Source organism: Eubalaena glacialis, chromosome 15 (genome assembly GCF_028564815.1).
Source record: "Eubalaena glacialis isolate mEubGla1 chromosome 15, mEubGla1.1.hap2.+ XY, whole genome shotgun sequence".
NCBI classification, from domain to species: Eukaryota; Metazoa; Chordata; class Mammalia; order Artiodactyla; family Balaenidae; genus Eubalaena; species Eubalaena glacialis.
Window position 1 is genome coordinate 2,943,510 of NC_083730.1, and position 22,071 is coordinate 2,965,580.

Genomic DNA, 22,071 nt, shown 5'->3' on the forward strand with positions numbered 1-22,071 from the left:
TTTCATTTTCACCAAGAACTTTATTGAACAATGTATTTACCCTTTTGTTCCACTACCTTCTGCCATTTTTCAGGCAACTTCGTAATTCCATCTTCCCAAAACTTTTTATCTTTTTGAGCAAAGAACTGTTGCAGGTGCCTTTTACAGTCTTCCAGGGAATTGAAATTTTTTCCATTAAGAGAATTTTGTAAAGACCAAAATAAATGGAAACCTGAAGGTGCAACGTCTGGTGAATAGGGCGGATGAATCAGATCTTCCCAGCCAAGCTGTGACAGTTTTTGCCTGGTCATCAAAGCAACACGCGGTCTTGCGTTATCCTGATGCAAGACTATGCGTTCTCCGTTGACTAGTTCTGGATGCTTTTTGTCGAGTGCTGCTTTCAGTTGGTCTAAATGGGAGCAGTACTTGTTGGAATTGTTTGGTTTTCCGGAAGGAGCTCATAATAGAGGACTCCCTTCCAATCCCATCATATACACAACATCACCTTCTTTGGATGAAGACCAGCCTTTGGTGTGGTTGGTGGTGGTTCATTTCCCTTGCCCCACAATCTCTTCTGTTCCACATTATTGTACAGTATCCACTTTTCATCGCCCGTCACAATTTGTTTTAAAAACGGAACGTTTTCTCTTCATTACGTTTAAGTAGAGAATTGCATGCGGAAATACGGTCAAGGTTTTTTTCACTTAACTCATATAGAACCCAAACATCAAAGCGATTAACATAACCAAGCTGGTGCAAATGATTTTCAGCACTTGATTTGGATATCTGGAGTATGTCGGCTATCTCCCGTGTGGTATAACATTGACTGCTCTCAATTAATATCTCGATTTGATCACTATCGACTTCAACTGGTCTACCCGACCGTGGAGCATCGTCCAGCGAGAAATCTCCAGCACGAAACTTCACAGACCACTTTTGACACGTTCGATCAGCCACAGCACCTTCTCCATGCACTGCACAAATCTTTTTTTGCGTTTCGGTTGTGTCTTTACCTTTCTTGAAACAATAAAGCGTAATATGCTGAAAATGCTGCTTTTTTTCTTCTCTTCAATATTAAAATGGCTACACAAAAATTCACCAGTTCTGGTTAAGTCCTTTTTTAAATGCACGCTGATATGACAGCTGTCACATACAATCTAACAAAATTGTTTCGAATGAAGTTAAAGACAACTAAGTGCTACTAGAGCCACCGTACGGAAAAAACCGAACGAAACTTTTGGCCAACCCAATACTGCTATTCAACCTTGATCCAGGTTTGAAGCTATTCCTCTCAGAAGAAAAATCACAAGTGGAATTTATGGAAATATAATTAGTAAAATAATACCTAAATTGGCAAATTTCTAATTTGGCAGAATCAGCTTTTTAAACTTCAATTAGATGTATTCACCAGAAATTAAACAGACACCTACAATAAGGTAAGGAATCCACTTGAAATCAAAGAGATTTGGGCCATGCTGATGAAATTCATCAGAAAATTTTCACTCTTTATTTAACTGTGTCGTTACAGACATAGTTTTATTAGGGAAAAGAAAAGCTCTTGTTTCCTTCTCTTTGTTATCAGTAAATACAAGGAATTTTCCTTATGTGCCAGTGAATCCATAAGGAGAGAAAATGTATTTTCCTGAATATAACACTCTTTATGGGACTAATTAACATAGAGAAAGAGGTTAGGTAAAAGAATGAAAAGTAATATTTTTCTAAAAACAAGAACAAAGAGAGGAACATACACACACCATGGGGGGTGGGGGGAAAAGAGTAGAAAACAAAGGAAATGGTTTTTAAAGTGAGAGAAAGATATTTATTTTAGGTGATATTGCTTATACTAAGGAAGTCTAAAACTTAAGATTGCTTAAAACTAATAGGTAAAAATTAATTTAGAAAAAGTGCAATAATTACCTAAAGGTCTTATCATGATAAATCAGAAAAACAACGTACAAAAAGATAAGACAGAACCATAATATCTATCAGCTAAAATTTGGAAATCATCTCCCCAAATCAGATTTTTTTTTCAAACAAAAATGAAAATATGTCTTTAATTACGTAAGATGACATAAAACTGTCACCAGGTTCTAATTATTTCTGGGAATGAACTGGAAGAGAGATACAAACGGGCAGCTGAAGCTGAAGCTTCAAACCTGAAGCCGTCTCCAAATCTGGCCTGCATATATTTTGTTTGGCCCAGGCAGAGTTAGAAAAAGAAAACTGAATCCAGATTTCTGACCCTTTGACAAACTGAATGATCTGGAAAACCAGTTCTGCATTCTCACATGGCAATCTTTCCTGGTGCTGGGCAACAGCTTTTCTCTTCAAACACATTAATAAATTTTAAAAGAAAAAACATGCATAATCATCTTCAAGACGAAAAGGCATTTACTAAAATTCAACGTCTAGTTTTAAGTTTTAAAAAACTGCCTAAAAACAGGAGGAGGTGAATAAAACATATCAATACAACATTTGACTTGACAGGAAAATACTAAAAGCAATACTATTAAGGTGAGGAAGATGTCCACTATCACACTGCCATTAATTTATCATGTTTGAGAGATACTAGCCAATGTAACTAGATAAGATAAAGAAATACACAGTAATAACTAAAAAGGAAAAGGTAAAATCATTGTTTACAAATGATATGATTATACACCTAAAAAACTAAAACTCAGAAAGAGGCCCACATTTTAATACGTGAAAATCAACATCCTTCATACCTACCAACAAAATCCAGAAGAAGATTTTAAAATACTACTAAAATATGGGAAAAAAAAAAGATCTGAGTAAATGGAAATGCATACCCTATTCTTTTTTCTTAAGTTATTCTTTTTATTGAATGAAAGATTCTTTAAGTTCTATAGTGCTTTACAATTTTCAAAAGTTCCACACACACGATTTCATATAATACCCTATTAACCCTATTCTTTGGTATAAAGACAAAAATTTATAAAGGCATCAATTCTCTCTGATTAAATCACTCATATACAAATACCAATAGGAATTCTTTTAGAACTAGTTTTGGAAGTTTAGCAGTCGCTTTTAAAGTACATATGAAAAAATAAATATGTGAAAACAGTAAAAAATACACTTTAAAGAAAAGTGTAGTGAGAGAGGACTAGGCATCCTAGTTACAAAACACACAATAAAGCTAAAACCATTTGGTATCACAACACATGAATAAAAAGACAGATTACTGGAATAAAGTCTAGAAAAGACCCGTACAGGTTTGAGAGTATAATATATGATAAAGGCAGCATTGCTTTCCAGCGGGGAAAATGTGACTTATTCAATAAATGGTGTCTAGGCAGCTGGGTGCCCATCTGGAAACAAAAAATAAAACTGAGTCAAAGATTTGGTTTAAAATATGAGAGTAAACAGATAGTAACTGGACATATCATGGTGATCATTTTGTAATGATGTATAAAAAAACGAAAGTATAAGTGTTAGATAAAAGAGGCACTTTTTCCATAATGTCAGTGTTGAATTCTAAGTATTACACGAGTCCAAAAGTCATAAAACACTGACAAATTTGGCTACATAAAAACAAAACATTTCTCCCCCTTCTGCTATATAAAAAGAAAATACCTCTCCTTTTTAACTCAAAAGCCAAACAAATTAGAAAAGAATACGTGCCGTAGATACAGCTCACAGAACACTACTGGGTAAAGAGAAAACGAATGCAGCAGAACATTTAGCGCTTGGAGGATCTAGCTGACGGCAAAAGGCGATTCTCTGTATTCACTGTTCCCGCAACATTTCTGGTAAGCCTGCAATTATTTCAACATCAGTACTTTAAAACAATCTTTACAGAACTTACCCTCTGGGAGCTCTGACACTTCCAGAAATGTACCCTACAGATATACACGTATCCACGACAGCATTATCGGTACTGGCAAATACCTAAATATTATTTACCCATAAAAGGGAATACTATTCAGGCATCTTGTAAAACAAGCTATCAGGTGGAAAAAAGTGAACCACAAAATAATACGTACAGTATGCCATACATCCTGCTAAAAAACAATAATATATAATGTATAATAATATGCCTAAGCTCGTTTAAAAGACACAGAAGACCCCAGTGACGGCAGCTGCCTGAGGGAGGGGCGCATGGAGGACCAAGATGAGCAGGGAGGGGACTCCCCGCTTTCCACTGTACCCCATCGTGTACCTTTTGAATCGTGGGGCATAAGCAAGTTTCACCTGCTTTTAAAATAACTTAAAAACGTACGTATTCATTACGCACTTGGTATGTGTCAGGCGCTATTCAGTTCTCTTCCATTTATTCTATCCCTTTTATCTACCCCTTTTACAGATGAGGAAGCTGACATTTTAAAGGTTAACTGACTTTATTAAAGCTTCATAATGATTTATACGTCACAAGTTTTATGATAAATATAAAAGCATCTGCTAAACGTTTAACCGATACACAAAATACCTCTTAAAATAACAAAGCAAATTCTACTAAAAATATTCACTCTCACAAAACTGAATAAATCAAATAGTGATAGCTATAGATGGCAGAGTTCAATTTGGAAATGTAATTAAGGTTAATTTTAAGCTGTTAAGAAAATGTTACGACTTACGAGACAAGAATAGTTTGCTCAGGGTCTTCTTAGGGTATCAGATGGTATCAACTACCCCTGAAGAGGTATTTTCAGAAACAATCATTACATTAAACGTATACTGGTCCCTATAAAGTTTTAATCAAGAGGAATATCTTTATATAGAAACATGTCCCCATAATAATTTTCTCATCACAGTATCAGAGAGACGGTTAAAACAAAAAAAGCTGGCTCCAACCTGTAGTAAGGATCACATTTAATCTAAAATTTACTAGAACTACATAAACTTGCTAAGTGCTCTAAGTACTTCATTTATTCAAGTATTTCAAAAATTAGTTTGCATAATCTTTACAAACTCGATGAACACAACACTCCACATTAAAACAATGTACAATAAGGTTAACTGCAGTTCCATTTTGAAATCTCCATCTAATAATGCTCAGTGCAAAAGAGAAAGCTGTTTCTAACACCTAAAGATATGGGACGGCCCAGGATGAAGTCTCCCTTCCTCGGTACTTTCAGGAAGCCAGGTCTGGCCTTTCACCTGAAGACGTGTATGTTGCCTGCAGCCACATCAGAGCATGTTCATAGGCTCAGCATGACGACTAGCAGTTAACTCGTACGAAACGTTTTGCAAGGACTATGGGTTTCCATCAGTTTATCAGGGGCACATAAAGGAGACGTTCAAGAATGCACAGCTAACGTGTAACCTACAAGGCTATCATATAGCTATTAAAAATATGTGGCAATGGCCCTTTATTTCCTTCTTGCCTCTCTAGAGCCCAGGAAAACCCAGACAATAAACTGCTTAGATTCCATCGTCCTATTTTTCACTTGGGGAGGAGGGGCCAGATCAAAAGAAAAAGGAGAGTAGGGCCACAATGTTCTGTGGGTTGAGAAACGAGCATCTCACAATCGTACGTTAACAATGAGAAAATACATTTTCAGAAAGAAGTGTTAACAGAGATGACAGGGTTACTCCATGCTCTCCAGAAAGAAAGCACTTGCTCCCAAGACATCTGGGAGGGGCAGAGTAGTTATATTCACTGAGAAAATATTTTCAAAGGAATGCTTTTCCCAAAAGGCAGGAATCTATTTTCTTCAAGAAAGATGCAGTAATGCCTGCTCCCGTGCGATGAGCCATACTGAGCACCGCGGGGTGTTCGGAAATGAAGGGAATGTATTCTAGCTGTCCACAAGTGACATGAGGGACCGCGGGGGTCCTAAACATTCTAGTCTGTAGGACTGAGAGGAGGGAGACTTGTGCTCCTACGAGGAGGCGGCATGATCTGGCCTCAAATGACCACCCGGAGTCTGCACAGAGAACAGGAGAGGAGGGTGAGGAAGAAGACGTTCATGATGCAGAAAAGCCTGGGGAAACCCATGCCATTCAGAAGACGTGAGAATGTTGAGAGAACAGCAGGAATCCAAGTTTACCATAACAGAAGCTTGCATCCAGGTGACCCGGGAGAGAAGACCGAAATGCACGCTGGGGCACGCTGCGGAGGGCTTGTGGGCCGAGAAACGGAGCAGGTGCCGGAGCAGGTGCGGCGGGAAAGGGCCGAGGGTTTCGAGCAGAGGGGCTTTAGAAGCATCAGGCGGCAGCACTGGGGGACGAAGGGGCAGAGACTGGCGGGAAGGGCTGGAGGGGACGAGGGGCCTGACAGCGGCGGGACGAGTCAGGAGTGGCCCTAAACACAGGGACGTCGGTAAGTTTAACGAAGTTTACGATAAACAAATGCTATTAGGTAGACGCTATCAGAGTCTTCAACAAACATACCACCTTCAGAAGGAAAAAGGAGGGCGTGTTTCTTAAAAAGCAGCAATAGGCCACCCAAAGTGTCTAAACCTTAAAGCATACTAAAATTACCAGGTAGAAACGGCGATTTCTTCTTTATAATCTTTTTTTCTTTTTTATCCAACTTCTCTGGGGTCTCCTGTTCTTCTTCTCGCTCTGCGGCCGTAGGGTCAGCTGGCTCCCTTGAAACGTTGGGAGCGTCTGGAGTCTGGCCCTGAGCGGCCGCGGCCTTGGCGTGGCTGGGGTCGCTGGGATGCGCTGCAACTGGAATTGAAGACAGCCCACTGTTTTCTAAGGCTTGCTGAGACAGAACAGAACTAGGAGGTTAGGAGGCACGATGCCCACACCTGCCCGCCAAAGTCAATTACAAAGACGCGACCAAGCTTGACCTACGGAACTCTGACTCCACCCCACGGGGCGTAAGAGCTACATCGCCAAGCAGTCATCTCTGAGCGAAACGCCCAGCCCTTGGAGGCTGAAACATCCCTCCTGATATCTGACATCTCACCTCCACCCAAAATCTGGTGTGGCAAGCATTTACAGTTCTAAATTCAAGGGCACTGAAATTAATTCACTTGCCTTTTAGAAATTTTCTCTCAGACAACTCTAGTTGTCTGTAACACATTTAGGAATGAATCACTGGTTGAAACTACAGCGGGGTCACCCTCACGACATCAGCCGTCATGACAACCTGAGATTCTTCACACCCCGGGCAACTTGTCACCACAAAGGTAGAGGGGAGAGGTTAGGGTTCACGTCAGCAAGTAAACAGAGGGAGAGGAGAGAGAAGGCCGTCTCTGCTTGGGAATGAAGGCGGTGACTACGGAGCTGGGCTGGGAAGAAGACTCAGAAGAGCCCTCTGCCCTCCGCGCGCTCCAGCGCCACACGAGCAGGGACGCTCACACACTGTCAAGACAGGCAGTGCTATCCCCAAGGAGCGCGGCGGGAAAGGATGAAATATTCCTTACCCTCTGTCAACAAGGACAGATACAAGGAAGTTCTGAAAAGCCTATACTTTTCAAGAAAATTCACTTACAGAGAAGAAATTAGAGTTCTAAACTTTTTATTTATCGAGTAATAAATCATTTCAAATACTGCACTGTCCATAAGTAATCAAACAAGCATATTTTGTTTCAATGTAATTTTTTCAATTACGACACATTTTTAAGGAAGATCCCTTTCCTTTGACAAGACCTGAATATTTCGTTTTCAGTGATGATACCCAGTCCCTGACAAACACAGACAGGAGCAGGTAAGTGTGTCTCACCTGCAGGATGTCCTGGCTGACCCCCACCGTGATGCTCAGCTGCTGGCCAGCCTGAGGCGGCTGGCTGGACCCCGCAGGCCCCGGCTCTGACAGCTCCAGCAGCTGCTGGATGACATCGGCCACCGCCTGGGAACTCTGCTGACTCGGAGCAGACGCGACCTGGGCTTCCGTCTGCTGAAGAGGTAAAGTCTGAAACAGCGTGGCCTGAAACACAGCAACATTTCGTTAAAAATATAAACAATTACGTTAATTTGTACACCAATTTTTTTAAAAAAGGAAAGAAACAGGCATATCTCCCTTATGAGCATTAAAATCCCAAAATCAGTATCCCAAACAAATTTTTTTTTAACATCTTTATTGGAGTATAATTGCTTTACAATGGTGTGTTAGTTTCTGCTGTATAACAAAGTGAATCAGCGATACATATCCAAACATAAATTTTAAATAAAATGCCTCACTGATTTTTAAGTTAGACACAAAACTGGCCCTTAAAAAAATATACTTAATGAATGTTTCTAGCACAATTCACGTCGTGTAAGTGGTGGCAGAGACCATTCCTTCCAGATGGGGTGAGGCACATAGACCTCATCTCCCTCTTAGTCCGTTAAAATGAAGGAGTAAAAGAGTTGCAAAATATAGAAAATAAGCAAGAAATCACTGTGGTTTAAAAAAATTTTTTTAATTCCCGAAAAATAGGGGCACTGGAGGAATAAATGCTCTGTAAAGCTACAGCCAAGAACATGTGAAGAGAGAGCTGATCTGATTCCTCAGAAACCCAGGAACGTGAAACGCATACACGGAAGAGGGCAGGGGCAGGGAACCACCCTGTGCGATGCTGTAACGGTGGGTAACAGGGCATTCTACACCGGCCCAACCGACGGGACATGCTCCACGGAGAGTGAGCCCTAACATAAACTGCGGGCTTTAGCTAATAATAATGCACCGGTGCTCATCCCTCAGTTGTAACAAATGCACCACACCAAGGCAAGGTGTAATAATGGGGGTAATAACTTATGTGAGTTGCTGGAGAGGAGTCTACAGGAGTTTCTGTACTTTCCGCTCACTTTTACTATTAACCTAAAACTGCTCCAAAAAAGAAAGTCTATTAATTAAAATACTTAACACTGACAATGAATCCCCTGTCTTCCTCCATAGAACAGATGGCAATTAGGCACTTACCTTCAGGCAAAAAAATGGGGGATTGCCTCTAAAAGAGATAAAAATGAAAAAACTATTTGGGGAGAGCTAGGGCACCTTTTGTGGCCCTTAGTTCCCTAGATTAAAAAAAAATCTTTTACATTCTGCCACCAGGGACCCCAATTTTAAGAGCTGGTTCCCTGGCCAATTATAAGTAACCCTGGAGTTCAACCAGCTCTGTTCACGCATAAAAAGTTCAGAGGCAGGTTTCCTGATGCCCCCTTCTTAAATACAGGCAATCAAGAACTATAAGACATCTGAAAGAAGGAGGAGTGGGGACATGCACAAGACAGACAATTCAATGACTAGAAGAGAACTTTTAAAAGAAAATGCTGATTAGATTTCAAAGGAAAGTACATCAAACCAGAAAAGAGTATCTTGAAAAAGAAACAATCAGATCACAAGGAAAGATCTCAGAAATTAAAAACCTTACTAGCTTAAAAAAAATTCAAGGAAAGAATTATAAGATAAAGTTGAAAAAAACCCCCCAAAGTAAAGCAAAAAGGTCAAGATTTAGAAAATGGGAGAGGAAAAATAAGAGACAGTGTTCAGAAGGCTGAACACTGATCCCTAGACAGTCCTGAAAAACGGTACGTATAACCTGACACAGAGCACTCTTACACACGCAGATGAGGGTAAAAGGTGGCGTGGATCCCAGGTTTCCAAACCCCTATACTACATTTTCAGTTTTTTTACTGAGACTATAAATTTAAAAAATGATTTGCACTATCATTCCAGGTAATTCACTACATCTACATATTTGATTTGCATACTGCCAAAGGAAATGAATATTTGCTTGATTTATACATTGAAAATATTATTTAAAAAATACTCAGTCCAAAATAGAATTTAAGACATAATTATTAGACTCTAATTATTCTCCAGTTTTAGAACTTCTTTACAACATCCTCCCTGATCAAGAGTAAGTTGAGGAATCATCCTAAGCTGCAAATATTGTGAGAAAAGAAAAGAAAAAGTAAACACTAATGTGAACTTCATGCTTGGGAACTAAATACAAACTAGGCCTATCTTCTAGTTTGGTAGGAGGCGGCTGCTGACTTAACACAGACTATCGGCTGACGGCATTCACGAGCTACTTCAACACTCCTGAGACTTGTACGTCCAAAGTCTCTGCTGTTGGTTAGGACACCAAACTCTATGCTTAGATGCTGCCATTTCTGATCAACTGGGAGGGTAGTAGAAGTAGCACATCAAGGCTGAGCTATGAAAGTCGACAAAAAAGGAGTGAAAGGGGGTGTGTTTGGGGGTCATACAATTTTAAATACAGGTACTGAAAAATACAATTGAGTTTCCCAAAAGTCCAAGGTCTCAGGAAAAAGTATCACTGTCACGTTAGACCTGGAGAAATATTACTTGAAAGAGAGAAGTGATTCTTAAAATATAACATAAGGATAAAGAATATTCAATAATCATCATCAATAACACTGACTGTAGGAATTACAATTTCATAAATTAATGATTACATGATTACATTTTGTCTTATTTCTAACCGGTTCAGATGACAGTCCATAAATCAGAGTCACGTAATATTATTCTAAAGTTTTTAAAAATTTGATTTCCTTTCACTCATTTAACAAACAAATAAAAGTAGCACCATACTTCCATATAGGAAACTTTCATAGCACCTTTACGGTACTAAATACTATTCTAAATAATATTCAATTTCCAAGGTCATAATTAAGATGACAGATTTTGGTAAAAGAATACCTTCCATCAACCAGCGTACTAAGCTTACCGTTAACACGTGAGCAGTCTCTGCGGCACTTGTTGAATTCTGTGGCCCACCCATATGCATCTTGCTGATATGAGTGTTCAAGCTACCTAAACTTTTAAATACACAACTACATTCTGTACAATTATAGGTAGGGCCACTCTTGACCTTAAAAATTAAAAAGAAAAAATAAGTTTTTACAATTGTTAGATTAAAATATTTAAATTATGGCAAATCATAATTTACCATTCAATTAAAATGACAGAAATAATCTAACCCTTTATCATACCTTTTCTTATAAGTTAGATAGGTCTAGAATCAATGACCCAACTCTTTAAACAATATTGCCAGTATGAGATTAATTGAAATTTCAGTCTTTTCTATAAATCAGAACTGGTTCAAGTGAAAAATCATAGTTTTCAGTTATTGTGCTCTAGTAAAAAAATGTCTGACATGTTCTCAACTTCTTAAACGGTTAAGCACAGTGTTCAATAATGAAGGCCAGACAGTTAGATATAATTTTACTCTGAGCGTTGAACATACAAGTCAGGATGGATGGCCACGCAATGTATACATTTTCCATCACCAATTCCAATAGTCCACGGCAGTGACTACTTTTTTTTTCTTTTTTTTTTTTATAGTGACTACTTTTTAACACTAGGACAGAGCCAAGAGTGGACTACAGAGCAGTAACACGGACAGGGCCACCCAGGCACAGAGGAAGCACCTACAATATCCTCTCTGCACTACTCAACAAGCCCAGCCGGCTCTGAACTTGGCTAAGACCTCCCATTCCACCTAGCACCTTGCTAAGAATGAACTTTACGGCTTTAGACCCATCACAGGATTAGATAATGTTACAAACACTCTTTAGAGGTTGTTCCTGTCCCACCGCAGGTCCCAGGGTGTCCCCAGGCTGGGGGCAGGCGAGTCCCCGGCCTTCCCTGAAAGGGTTTCCTGAAGCCGGGAGCAGCAACGAGCACGCCCTGGGACTGTTCTAAGGTGCCATTTTCCAGGTGCTGTGCATTTAGACACACTGTTACTCCTCAGCAAGCAGCTTCACGCAGAGGGAGCTCCACAAGAGTCGCTTACGCGGCCCAAACCTACTCCTCTCAGATCGAAAGGCAACCTCACGAATATGTATACGCTCTTCCTAGCGTCTCTGGGTCTTAGATAACAAAACTTAGTCTTTAAAAGCAACTTCAATGCATATGAAGTTCTCAGTCTCTTTACAAACTATATGAAGTATGTAGGGTTTTCTTCATTTTAGCGTTACTTAAGGATTTACTCCAAGGAAAAAATTAAAAGATATACATATGCTTTTAGGAATGTGATACTTTTCATCCTCCAAAGTATTGTAGTTATATAAAATAAATGATCCATGATAAAAGTATTCGTGTTGCTTAAATATTTCTTCATAATCTACAATTAGACTAAATAAGACACCAAATCGTGACAATTAATAAGAGCAAAGGTGGGGACTTCCCTGGTGGTCCAGTGGCTAAGATTCCACCTTCCAATGCATGGGACATGGGTTCGATCCCTGGTCAGGGAACTAAGATCCCACATGCCGCAGGGCTACTGAGCCCGCACGCTGCAACTAGAGAGAGGCCCACAGGCCACCAGAGAGAAGCCTGCGCGCCGCAACGAAGAGCCCGACGCAGCCAAAAATAAATAAATAAATAAATATTTTAAAAAATAATAATAAGAGCAAAGCTGAACCAGTTTAAGAGAAATACTTCCAGAGTTTTCAAATCAGTATTACCTGGAGACAACAAAAAAATGAGGAGCATCAGTTTGGCTGAAATAGCTAGCTAACATGCAGCGGGGAGGGAAGTACACCGACCAGGACTCTACTTGGTAGAAAATGTGCATGAGCCCATATGCAAGGTCAGCAATACTAGCGCCAGAAAAATACTTTCTCCTCAATTTCCTTTCTTGTCTTTCAATTTCTTACACTTGGAAGTGTCTGTGTTTCAGGTTCACTAAAGGGATGACACAGGCTAGCACTCAGATTGATGGACCATAAGAATGGTATTATGATTATTTCCAAACATTTACTCATCAGAGCTATAATACTGTTGGTAAAAAGACAAAAATAGTATTTTATATTTCTCCCATGTATAATAAGCCAGAAAGGTTCAAACGTGTGTATATATATGTGTGTGTGCGTATATGTGCGTGTATGTGTGTATATATGTGCGTGTATATGTGTGTGTATATCTGTGAGTATATATGTGTGTGTATATCTGTGTGTGTACATGTGTGTATGTCTTGTGTGTATGTGTATATGTGTGTGTATGTGTGTATGTCTGTGTGCGTATGTGTACATATACATATATATGTATTTTTTTAAACAGGGTCTGCTCTGCACAAACTCTTCATCTACATTTAAAATGGAGAATTTCTCAGGTTCACTCTTAACTGAAGAGCCATCCGTGCAGCCCGTGACGTACTGCACACCTGTGAGGACCACACCCCCAAGTGTGACACTTACCTCTGAGTGAACTCTCTGTACGTGTGACTGGAGATTCCCTTTCTGAGAAAAAGCGGCAGGACAAAAGGCACAGGCGTGGGGTTTTTCACCTGTATGCTTAATCATGTGAGTTTGCAGCGCCCCCTTCTGGTTAAAAGCTTTTCCACATTCGCTACATTTAAATGGTCTTTCACCTAGAGAGGGAGAAAAATGATCAAAATATCATTCCATACTGTGCAAGCATCTGCTGGATTAAAAGAAAATACTTAAGTTACCCACACTCAAGACCCCGAACCTACCCCTCCAGGCAGAACGTTCCCCTGTGGCTGCAGACTCACACATCCCACTACCTACTCAAAATCTCACAAGTAACACCAAGGTTATCAGCAAACTATGGAAAAGGCAAGATTAAATTTCAGGTCTGGCTGGCTCTAAAGCACCTTTTCTTCCCTTAAGGTCCCACAGGAAATCACCCAAAAGTAAATGCATCTCGTACCTGTGTGTATCCTAATATGCCGAGTTAACTGACTTGGCTTTTGGAACGTCTTTCCACAGTGTGGGCATGAATACGTGAATCCACTCCTGTCGATGTTCCGATTATAAGACCTTGTACTTGACACTCTAGTATAAATAGAGGGAAAATACTCAGTAAGTCAAATCCCTTGTGTCACCACTTCTAAATCAAAATCCTATGGGAAAGGTTAGCTGACTGGACATCAGAATGTGCTTTAATGAGCAATCAATCACATATAAGTGTGTAGGACACACACACACATACATGTATTAGTTTTGTGTATCAATATCATAAAACTCATTTTTTTGGTTGGGGAGGAGGAGAGTCGGAATGTCTCTTCTAGATAAAGCTTTCCCTGTGATGATCAAACACAAAGACCTGTGCAGGTGTGATTTCTACGTCGACACGAGTGTGTGCTGCCTGCTCCAGGCTCCTCCTGGATGCTGATGATCTCCAAAATTCCATCTCCAACAACTCAGATCCCTCCTCTGAGCACCAGCCCTGGGCACCTAACTCTCTACTTGACATCTCCTGAAGGCTCCCTGGCGCCTCAAACCTAGCAAGTCCCAAATGAAACCCTGTTTATTCTCAGCCTGCTCCTTTCCACAACAGGAGACGGCAGCTCCCAGCTGTGAAGTTTAAACCTTAGAAGTTACACTGGATTCTTCCTTCTCCCTCACCCCGACTTCAAGTCCATCTCCAAAAGCTGCTGATCTCACCCCAAAACACCTCCAAAGAAGCTCCCGTCTCTCCACCCTGCAGCCACCAGCGTGGCCTTAGAGCGGCGCCGTCATTCTGTGGCCCTGATCCACGGGTCTCCCTGCTTCAACCTCACCCACACGGCAGCCAGGCTGCAGCCTGAAGGCTGGGCAGCCGGATCCGTGTGCAAAACCCTCCCAAGTTTTCCCACTGCCCTCGGGGTAACACCCGCGTTCCCGGATGGGCTCAGCGCCCTCCAGCTCCAAGACCCTGCCGCCCCGCACTCAGCCCCGTGAGCTGCACTCCACCCCGCAGCCGGCTCCCATCACACTGGCCTCCCCCTGCGGCTCAGACTGTGGCACGTGCTCCCCTCCCCGCCCACCAGGCCCGGAACGCCCCTCCCTAGACCTGCAGGCCCGCCTCCCCCTCCTCCTCACCTGGGTCCCACTTCAAATGGCCCTCCTAAGAAAAGCCTACCTCAGACAGGTGCCTCAGCAACTGCCCCATCCCTGGAGCATCACCCCAGATGAATCCAACCTTACTTCCTTCTCAACACGCCCACTGTCTGAAACCCGCACCGGCTAATCCGCTTGCTTGGTCACTGTCTGTCTCCCCTGCTAAACAGCAGCTCCGCGAGACGGAGGCGGCCGGCCCGGCCCCCAGAAGGCCCAGGGGCCAGTGCGCTCTAGCACACGGTGGCCACGTAAGTCCCTTCAATCACCTCTCCAAGACCTTTGGGGACAATCAACAGTGCCTGTGCTAGAACGTGACCAAAATAAAAATCTAGTGTGATAGGACACATGCATTATATTTTGGGAGTTTAAAAATCTCCGAAATAACGAAGCATCAGGTGGGAACCACATTAGTCAAGAACCAGAAATGTGAAGGGAGTGGGAAAGACAGGAGAACTTTGATCATATGGAGATGTTCAGTCCACGCTTCCAAAACACAATGCCGAAGAGAATACATAAAAATACTACAAAGCATTCAGGCACTTTACAAACTTTATTAACTGGTGTGGGACCTTTTGCTGTGGTGGTGCTGGTTGTTAAACAGTACAGATAGCTCCTAAATATTGGAGCTTGGAAGGGTGGCAAGTTAAACTGATGATACTGTCATTAAAAAGTTAATCAATACGGGCTTTTATAGTTTGTTGTAGAGATCAGTTCAACGAGTGTGACCACTGATCATCACCATTAGCTAACTTAGCACAAAGGGCCAGGAACAACTCTGCATTTCATATCATTAAGAAAAGGAAATATCAGTAAAAAATATATAAGCAGGAATAGGTCAAATACAAAATTTCGAAGCCATGTTAAGTTTTACTAGGAATAAATGTATATATGTATGTAAATATAGGCGTGGTTGCTAATATTATGAGCACTAAAGCCAGACTATTAGGGTTTAAATCCCTAACACTTGACTTATGGCTGTAAAACCTTGGGAAAGTTACTTGGTCTCTCTAGCCTACCTTTTCTCATCTGCAAAATGGGGACATAAAAGTATCAGGCCTGAAGGGTTGTTTGTAATGATTAAATGAAGTTTTACTTATATATTTATATACACACTAAGCACAGTAACTATTTAAACATGTAAGTTCTAAATAGGTAGTATAAATAAACCAATTCAGTAAAAAGGGTGCTAATGTGGCCTTTGTGAATCCACTCTACACACCTTGTTACCTGCCCATAAAAATGTATTGCCAATAATACTTTGTTCTATACCTTTTAACATTATAATATAGCTAAAAACATCTACCCATACAGTCTGACATTTAAATTTTCGACCTTTCCTGTCCTACTGCAGACACGACACATAATACATGCTATGAAAGACATCCCAACACCACATGAGATGATTTGCCCTGTTCTTGTTTCTAAAGCAGCCAAGACGTGTAACCAATCAACCAATCATAGCAAAGCATGCCCATTTTTAATGTACTGTATAATTTTTTTTAGCCCAAGAAAAGGCTCACACCTAATTTTATAATGAGTCTTCATGTGCTCCTTCAGCTGTGATGACGTCTCGAACTCCTTCCTGCAGGCCTTGCAGGCGTGAGTCCGGTTCGCAGCCAGCTCCTGGCGGTGCTCCTCCATGTGTATGGCCAGCTGGCTCTGCAGGGTGAACTCATCCCCACACTCAGAGCAGATGAGGTTCTGCAAAGGGAAAGACCGCCCATGAGCAGAGCCAACACTTCAGAGCCATCACCTCTTGAAAGAACTCATACTGTAAATGGCTGATACACAAAGTATGCTTTCCTCTGGAACAAACACTATTTCACCTCTCAACAAATACACCATCATGTCCAAATATAAACATATAAAAATGATTTCTTTCCTGATAGAAACATAGGGAAAAGGATGAGAGAACAATACAATATCTGAGCAAAGCGAATTGTTTCAAATTGGCTGCTGGGTAAACGGCATTTTGTCCATCTATGCTGTGAAAACTTTAAAGAGAAGCAGAATGACTTCAATACCACAAAAGGGTCAGGAAAGAATTTAAATTAAGATGACAGTTTAATAGACTACCTTAAAACAAAATGACAGCTGGTAAATTTTTAAATGGAAACACCTATCATTCTTTCCATCTGGTTTATGGGTAGTCGATTACGAAAAGTCCACGACTCTGTCCAGAAGTGCCTGGCTGAGCACCTGAACAGAGCTATGGAATAAGTATAAAATACACACAGGATTTCAAAGACTTACTGAAAAAAAAAGGAAGAATGTAAAATAGCTCAACTTTTAACATTTGAATTAGACTATTTTGGATATATTTTCATAAATATATTAAAATAAAATGTATTTCATCTGTTTTCTTTTAACTTTTGGAAATATAGCCACTATAAATTTTAAATTACTCAAATTTCAATGAGGATAGCACTGGTCCAGATGTTCTGGAGTTGGGTCTTGGTTCACGTGAAGGCTGCCAGTCACCAGCTGTGTGTATCTGGGGGTGCTGACTGCTCAAAGTCTGTGAAACAGTGGTGACAGCAATGCCGGCCCTCACGGGGTTGCTATAAAGTTAAGTACAGTGGTGCACGTGAGATGCTGAGCGGTGAGTGGTGAGAGCAATGCCTGCCCTCACGGGGTTGCTATAAAGTTAAGTACAGTGGTGCACGTGAGATGCTGAGCGGTGAGTGGTGAGAGCAATGCCTGCCCTCACGGGGTTGCTATAAAGTTAAGTACAGTGGTGCACGTGAGATGCTGAGCGGTGCCTGGCACAGAGGAAGTACTCAGTAAAGCACTGCTGACTCCGTACAAAGTTCAATGAGTTTACTCGTGTGACGTTCTACAATACAATTATTTATTTAAATGATCCAAACATGGAAAAGAATGAGTGTAACCTGTCAATGAGCATAAACTATTATTTCCAAACAACAAAATATATAGCTATTTCTTCCCATCAGACTTTCTTCTAATTACTGCACCTGACAGTCTTGTAAATGCATAGAAACAGCATTAACATGAGGTTGTTCACTGATACTACTCAGAGCATCCTTTGCAGAAAAGACAAGGATGAATGGAATACTTTGAGCAATCCAATAACGACGTCAACTTAAGTAACTTTAAATTAGTGTTACTATATAATAATTTAAGGAAATAATGAACTACTATCTTGTTAGTATCTTGCTGATAATAAAGAGATCTCTTTCTTGGGAACTGTCAAAAATTTAAAAACCACCTAACAAAATTTGCTGCCTATCTTGAGTGTGGCATTGGGGACATCCACACCCTGAATCTGTACAGCGAAGTATTCTCCTTTCACTAATGACTTACAATCACGAGATAAACCCTAACTTGTTACCCTCCCACCCGCACCGTGATTCTCTCATTGCTTTGGCTCAGACCCATCCTCTTTTCAGGTACTTTTTCACCAAATGAGCAGATTAGTATATTTCAGGAGACATCTACATGGATATTACTCAGAAGTTGATCAGAATTTTCTGAGTGGAAACTCTGGTTTATGTACAGTTTGCTCATACGGCGAAAGCAGGATCAAGTACATGCTGGGCCACAACCAAAACAGGCCTCATGATGGAAGGTTTCGTGCTGCCGCTGTGTTACACCCAGCCAGACCCAGGAGCCAGGATGGGCCTCCCTCCCTGCCCAGGACCTGGCACCTCGAGCAAGTCTTAGTGGGGAGTGCGAGGCCTGTGGGCAGCTGGCGGACGTCCACTTTACTGCGTTCCGCGCAGTCGGAGCTCCCGGCAGGCCCTCTAGGCAGAGGCAGTGGCTGGTGCCTGCCCCAGAAGCAGGTGGTCCTGGGGGAATTCCATTGATCGCTAAGTGGCCAGCAGATCATCCAGGGAAACATATGGCATTCTTATCAGCCCCCATCTGGCTGAAGATATAATAATTTTTTAAAGTCAAACAGAGTATAAAATACGATAAATACTAACCGCCTTTAGGCTACTCACCCCATAACACTTGCCCTTCCTGCCTCCCCTCCCCCGGGGCCACCCACGACCTTTCTCTGCACCCCCCTACCTTCTCTCAGAGCCCCCAGGCTCCAATGCCCAAGTGCTGCCCTTGCTCCTGCCGGGGCTTTCTCAGCAGCCATCCTTCCATTCCTACAGGAGTCTGCCTCAGAATGGCGCTCAGTGCAGGAGAGAAACCTTAGGCCACCCCACAGGACACCGCCCTCCTCTGAGCCCCGGCAGCACTGGTTTCCACCACAGTCCACTGGGCTCCTCTCTTGGCAGGTGCCACCCTGTTCAGAGGCAGGACCAGCTGGGGAGTGGAGGGCCACCTCACAGGGCCCCTCTGCCCTGTGAGGGGGGCGGGAAGCACCGTGCAGACCGGTCCATCCTGCATCACCTGGCTGAGTCTCGGTGCTGCCGGTGGAGAGACTACACAGGCAGGGAATCAGAACACGCCCTGCTTCTGCCCGGCAGAGGATGGAAGGCCAGCTTCCAGCCGGGCTCTCTAACACCATCGGAGGGGGGGATCTGGGTGCCACCTCCTTCTGCCAGGAGACGGATGCAAGATTAGCTCCCGACTGAATCCCGTGGGTCAGGGGAGCAGAGGGCCGTCTGCTTCCAGGGGACAGGGAGCCGGATGGGGTGGACGATCACTCTCCTCTCAGCCCTGCCGAGTTCTTCAGTGGGTATTTGGCTGGAATAGGGTTGGCAGTGTCAACAAGATTTTCTCTTGTGAGACCACCCTCTTCCCAGTTTGGGCTGTTGGCAACCAATCTTCTGGCGTGTTTCCATCTATGCCTGCTGGCAGAAGGCTACAGGCTCTTCCAGCACCCTGTCCAGATGTACAGCAGGCAAAAAAGCAGCTCAGGGGACTCACTGCCACACGTTCCTCAAGTCCCGAAAGCCCTCAGCTGCCCGCCTCCTTCTTCCCACCCTCAGGAGCCTCTAGATCTCTTGGCTGTGTGATCTCTAGGTATTTTCAGTTGTAAGAGGAGCACAAAGGGTCTACTTCATCTTAGCTGGATTCTTATCAGTTCATTTTAAGTGCAACTAAAGGTAAGGAATTATTCCTGTAGTCGATACTAATATACCACATTCAAATCAATTAACTAAGAAATAAAAACATACAAAACAGGCAAAGGTAGCTAAAATGCATTATTTAACATACACGGAAAAGACTGATAATTGTGTTCCGGTATCTGTTCTTCTTCTGTACAATGATGGGTTTCTTAGCTGAGCACGCGGCTGGGTGCCGACTTCCCTAACGCTAACCACCTGTGTGGCGACCATGCTCCTTCCACTCGACGGGATGGCAGCAGGCTTTCACTAATGACTTACAATCACGAGATAAACCCTGACTTGTTACCCTCCGCCTCTGGACCTGGCCTTCCCACAGCAGACGGGCCACCTCCCTCCCTCCCTCTCTCCACTGTAAGCCACGTGGTACAAGAAACACTCAAAGAGAGCAGAGCATGTGGGGTCCTGGACTACCTCGGCCACCCCACCAGCTCTGTACTGCACAACACCAGACTGCTAGGTGAGAGAGGAAAACTCTGAACCTGTACCCGAACACAACCCTTTTTCTTAAAAAGAGCACCCTATTTTTTACACATTGCCAACACATTTTCACATCACAAATAAGCACTGCAAACCTTTTCTGCTGTTGTTCTGCTCATGTGAAATCGTTAGTCCTGAATTCCTGTTCAGCATGGGGTTCCTAAGGTCAAGTTACTGAATATCACTTCTCAACTTCCAGAGCACAGTGGCGCAAGGGCAAGAAGGTAAAGCATTTTCACAGTTTCCATTCCCAGCTTCAAACCACAGTTACACAAAAGCCTCTCTTCTGACTATTCCAACCCTTTTCCTCTCCTGTGATTATTTATTGATCTAAGAGAGAATCTGTTATATTCCAAGAGAGAAAATAGAAGACAGGTTAGTAGTAATAGAAATGAAAGTCAACCGGTTTCAGAAAATACGCGCTTCTCAAAGGCCTTTTGGGGAAAAAAAACTGGGCGTCAGAAACTATGAACTGTTTACATTCCTCAAAGGCCTTTTGGAAAAAAAAAAAAAAATCTGGAGTCAGAAACTATGAACTGTTTACGTTCCTACAACAGTGAAAGACAAAAACAGCTGGAGCTTCACCAACGCAACGAGGATGCAGATGAGACCAGGCTGCACAAGCTGCCGTCACAGCTGCTGCGCGTGACGGGGCTGCCACCTCAGGAGACGACGTCACAGCAACGAGAAACCGACACAAGCACACGGGGTAAAAGCAGACATCAGAGACTGTGAGCTCCACTTGGGGGACAGTCTGGAAAAGAATCTGGACAAAGGGTGTGGAAGAGAAAATAGAATGAAGGGAAGGTTTTGAAAATAATGTATAAAAACCTAAGAGCGTCTGGAAATGATGCATTACCGTTATTTCTCTTTCCAGTTATGGAGGAAGTAGAGAAAAATTTTAAAGGTGTATCTGAAGAAGCATTAGGATGAGCATAGCAGTTTCGCTGGCCTGCATCGGTGGTGTGAGGCTGGCAGAGGTGCGGGGCCTCGGCTCAGGGGCACACCCGCCCTATACCATCACCCCAAGGGCTGGGTCCACCCAGGGCGCCGGGACAGGTGGAACCGCTTCAATCATCTCCACCCACCCCACCCGCCGCCGTGAGCCCCCTAGAGGATTGACACACACGCACACATGCACACACACACACCCCAGGCTTCACCCCCTTGCTGATCCGGCCTAGACCGCATGTTACATCATTTCAACCCTCTGCCAACACCTGACTCATTCGCTATCCCGTCACACATGCTTCGTAAACCGGAACCTTGATGCAAACAACCATCTGACCTCCTACCGGGCTGAAGGGCGCTGTGAGGAAGCCACATGCTTCCCTCCCACCCAACACACACAGATTCCTTCGCAGCCACGATCCCTGTATCACGTGTAACGCAACCCACGTAACACAACCCACATATCTGTCCCTGGTCAGGCTCTGCTCCCACTTCCCAAAAGCAGGCTTCCCATACCCATGCCTCTCTCCAACCACCTCACTCTTCCGTGAAGACAAGGCAACGTCTCCATTTCACAGAGAAAAATGAGGCTGTGCAGCCCCAATCCAGCCCGAGAGGGAGGCGGCAGTGACCATGACAAACTCGCAGGGGCCAAGGGACAGCAGACGCCCTCAAGGGAAGAAACACGACCCTCGACAACCGTCCCATGTCACACTGACGACTGGCTCACTGGCTCAATACCGTTCAGTTTCAATGACATCGTAACGTTGTGAAGCTGGCTTTCAGTAGTTGCTGTGGTTAAAAAGCAGGGAATGAGTGAAAATCAATGTGAAACAGGAAATTTCAGGGTTTAAAAAGCTACGCAGTACCTAATTTACATACGGTAGTTTTTCAAATGGCTACT

The 22,071-nt window shown here is 42.8% G+C and overlaps 1 protein-coding gene across 5 annotated transcripts in view; it reads right to left on the reverse strand.

The window, feature by feature from the left end:
• Positions 1-22,071, reverse strand: part of ZNF236 (zinc finger protein 236) — a 96,519-nt gene that overhangs the window by 52,821 nt on the left and 21,627 nt on the right. For all 5 annotated transcript variants that reach the window (XM_061169368.1, XM_061169371.1, XM_061169369.1 and 2 more), the window contains exons 4-9: positions 16,214-16,392; positions 13,520-13,644; positions 13,045-13,217; positions 10,572-10,715; positions 7,619-7,822; positions 6,424-6,652 (exon numbers count right to left, since the gene is read on the reverse strand). In XM_061169368.1, coding sequence (XP_061025351.1) covers positions 6,424-6,652; positions 7,619-7,822; positions 10,572-10,715; positions 13,045-13,217; positions 13,520-13,644; positions 16,214-16,392 — 1,054 coding nt within the window. The remainder of the gene's footprint in view (positions 1-6,423; positions 6,653-7,618; positions 7,823-10,571; positions 10,716-13,044; positions 13,218-13,519; positions 13,645-16,213; positions 16,393-22,071) is intronic.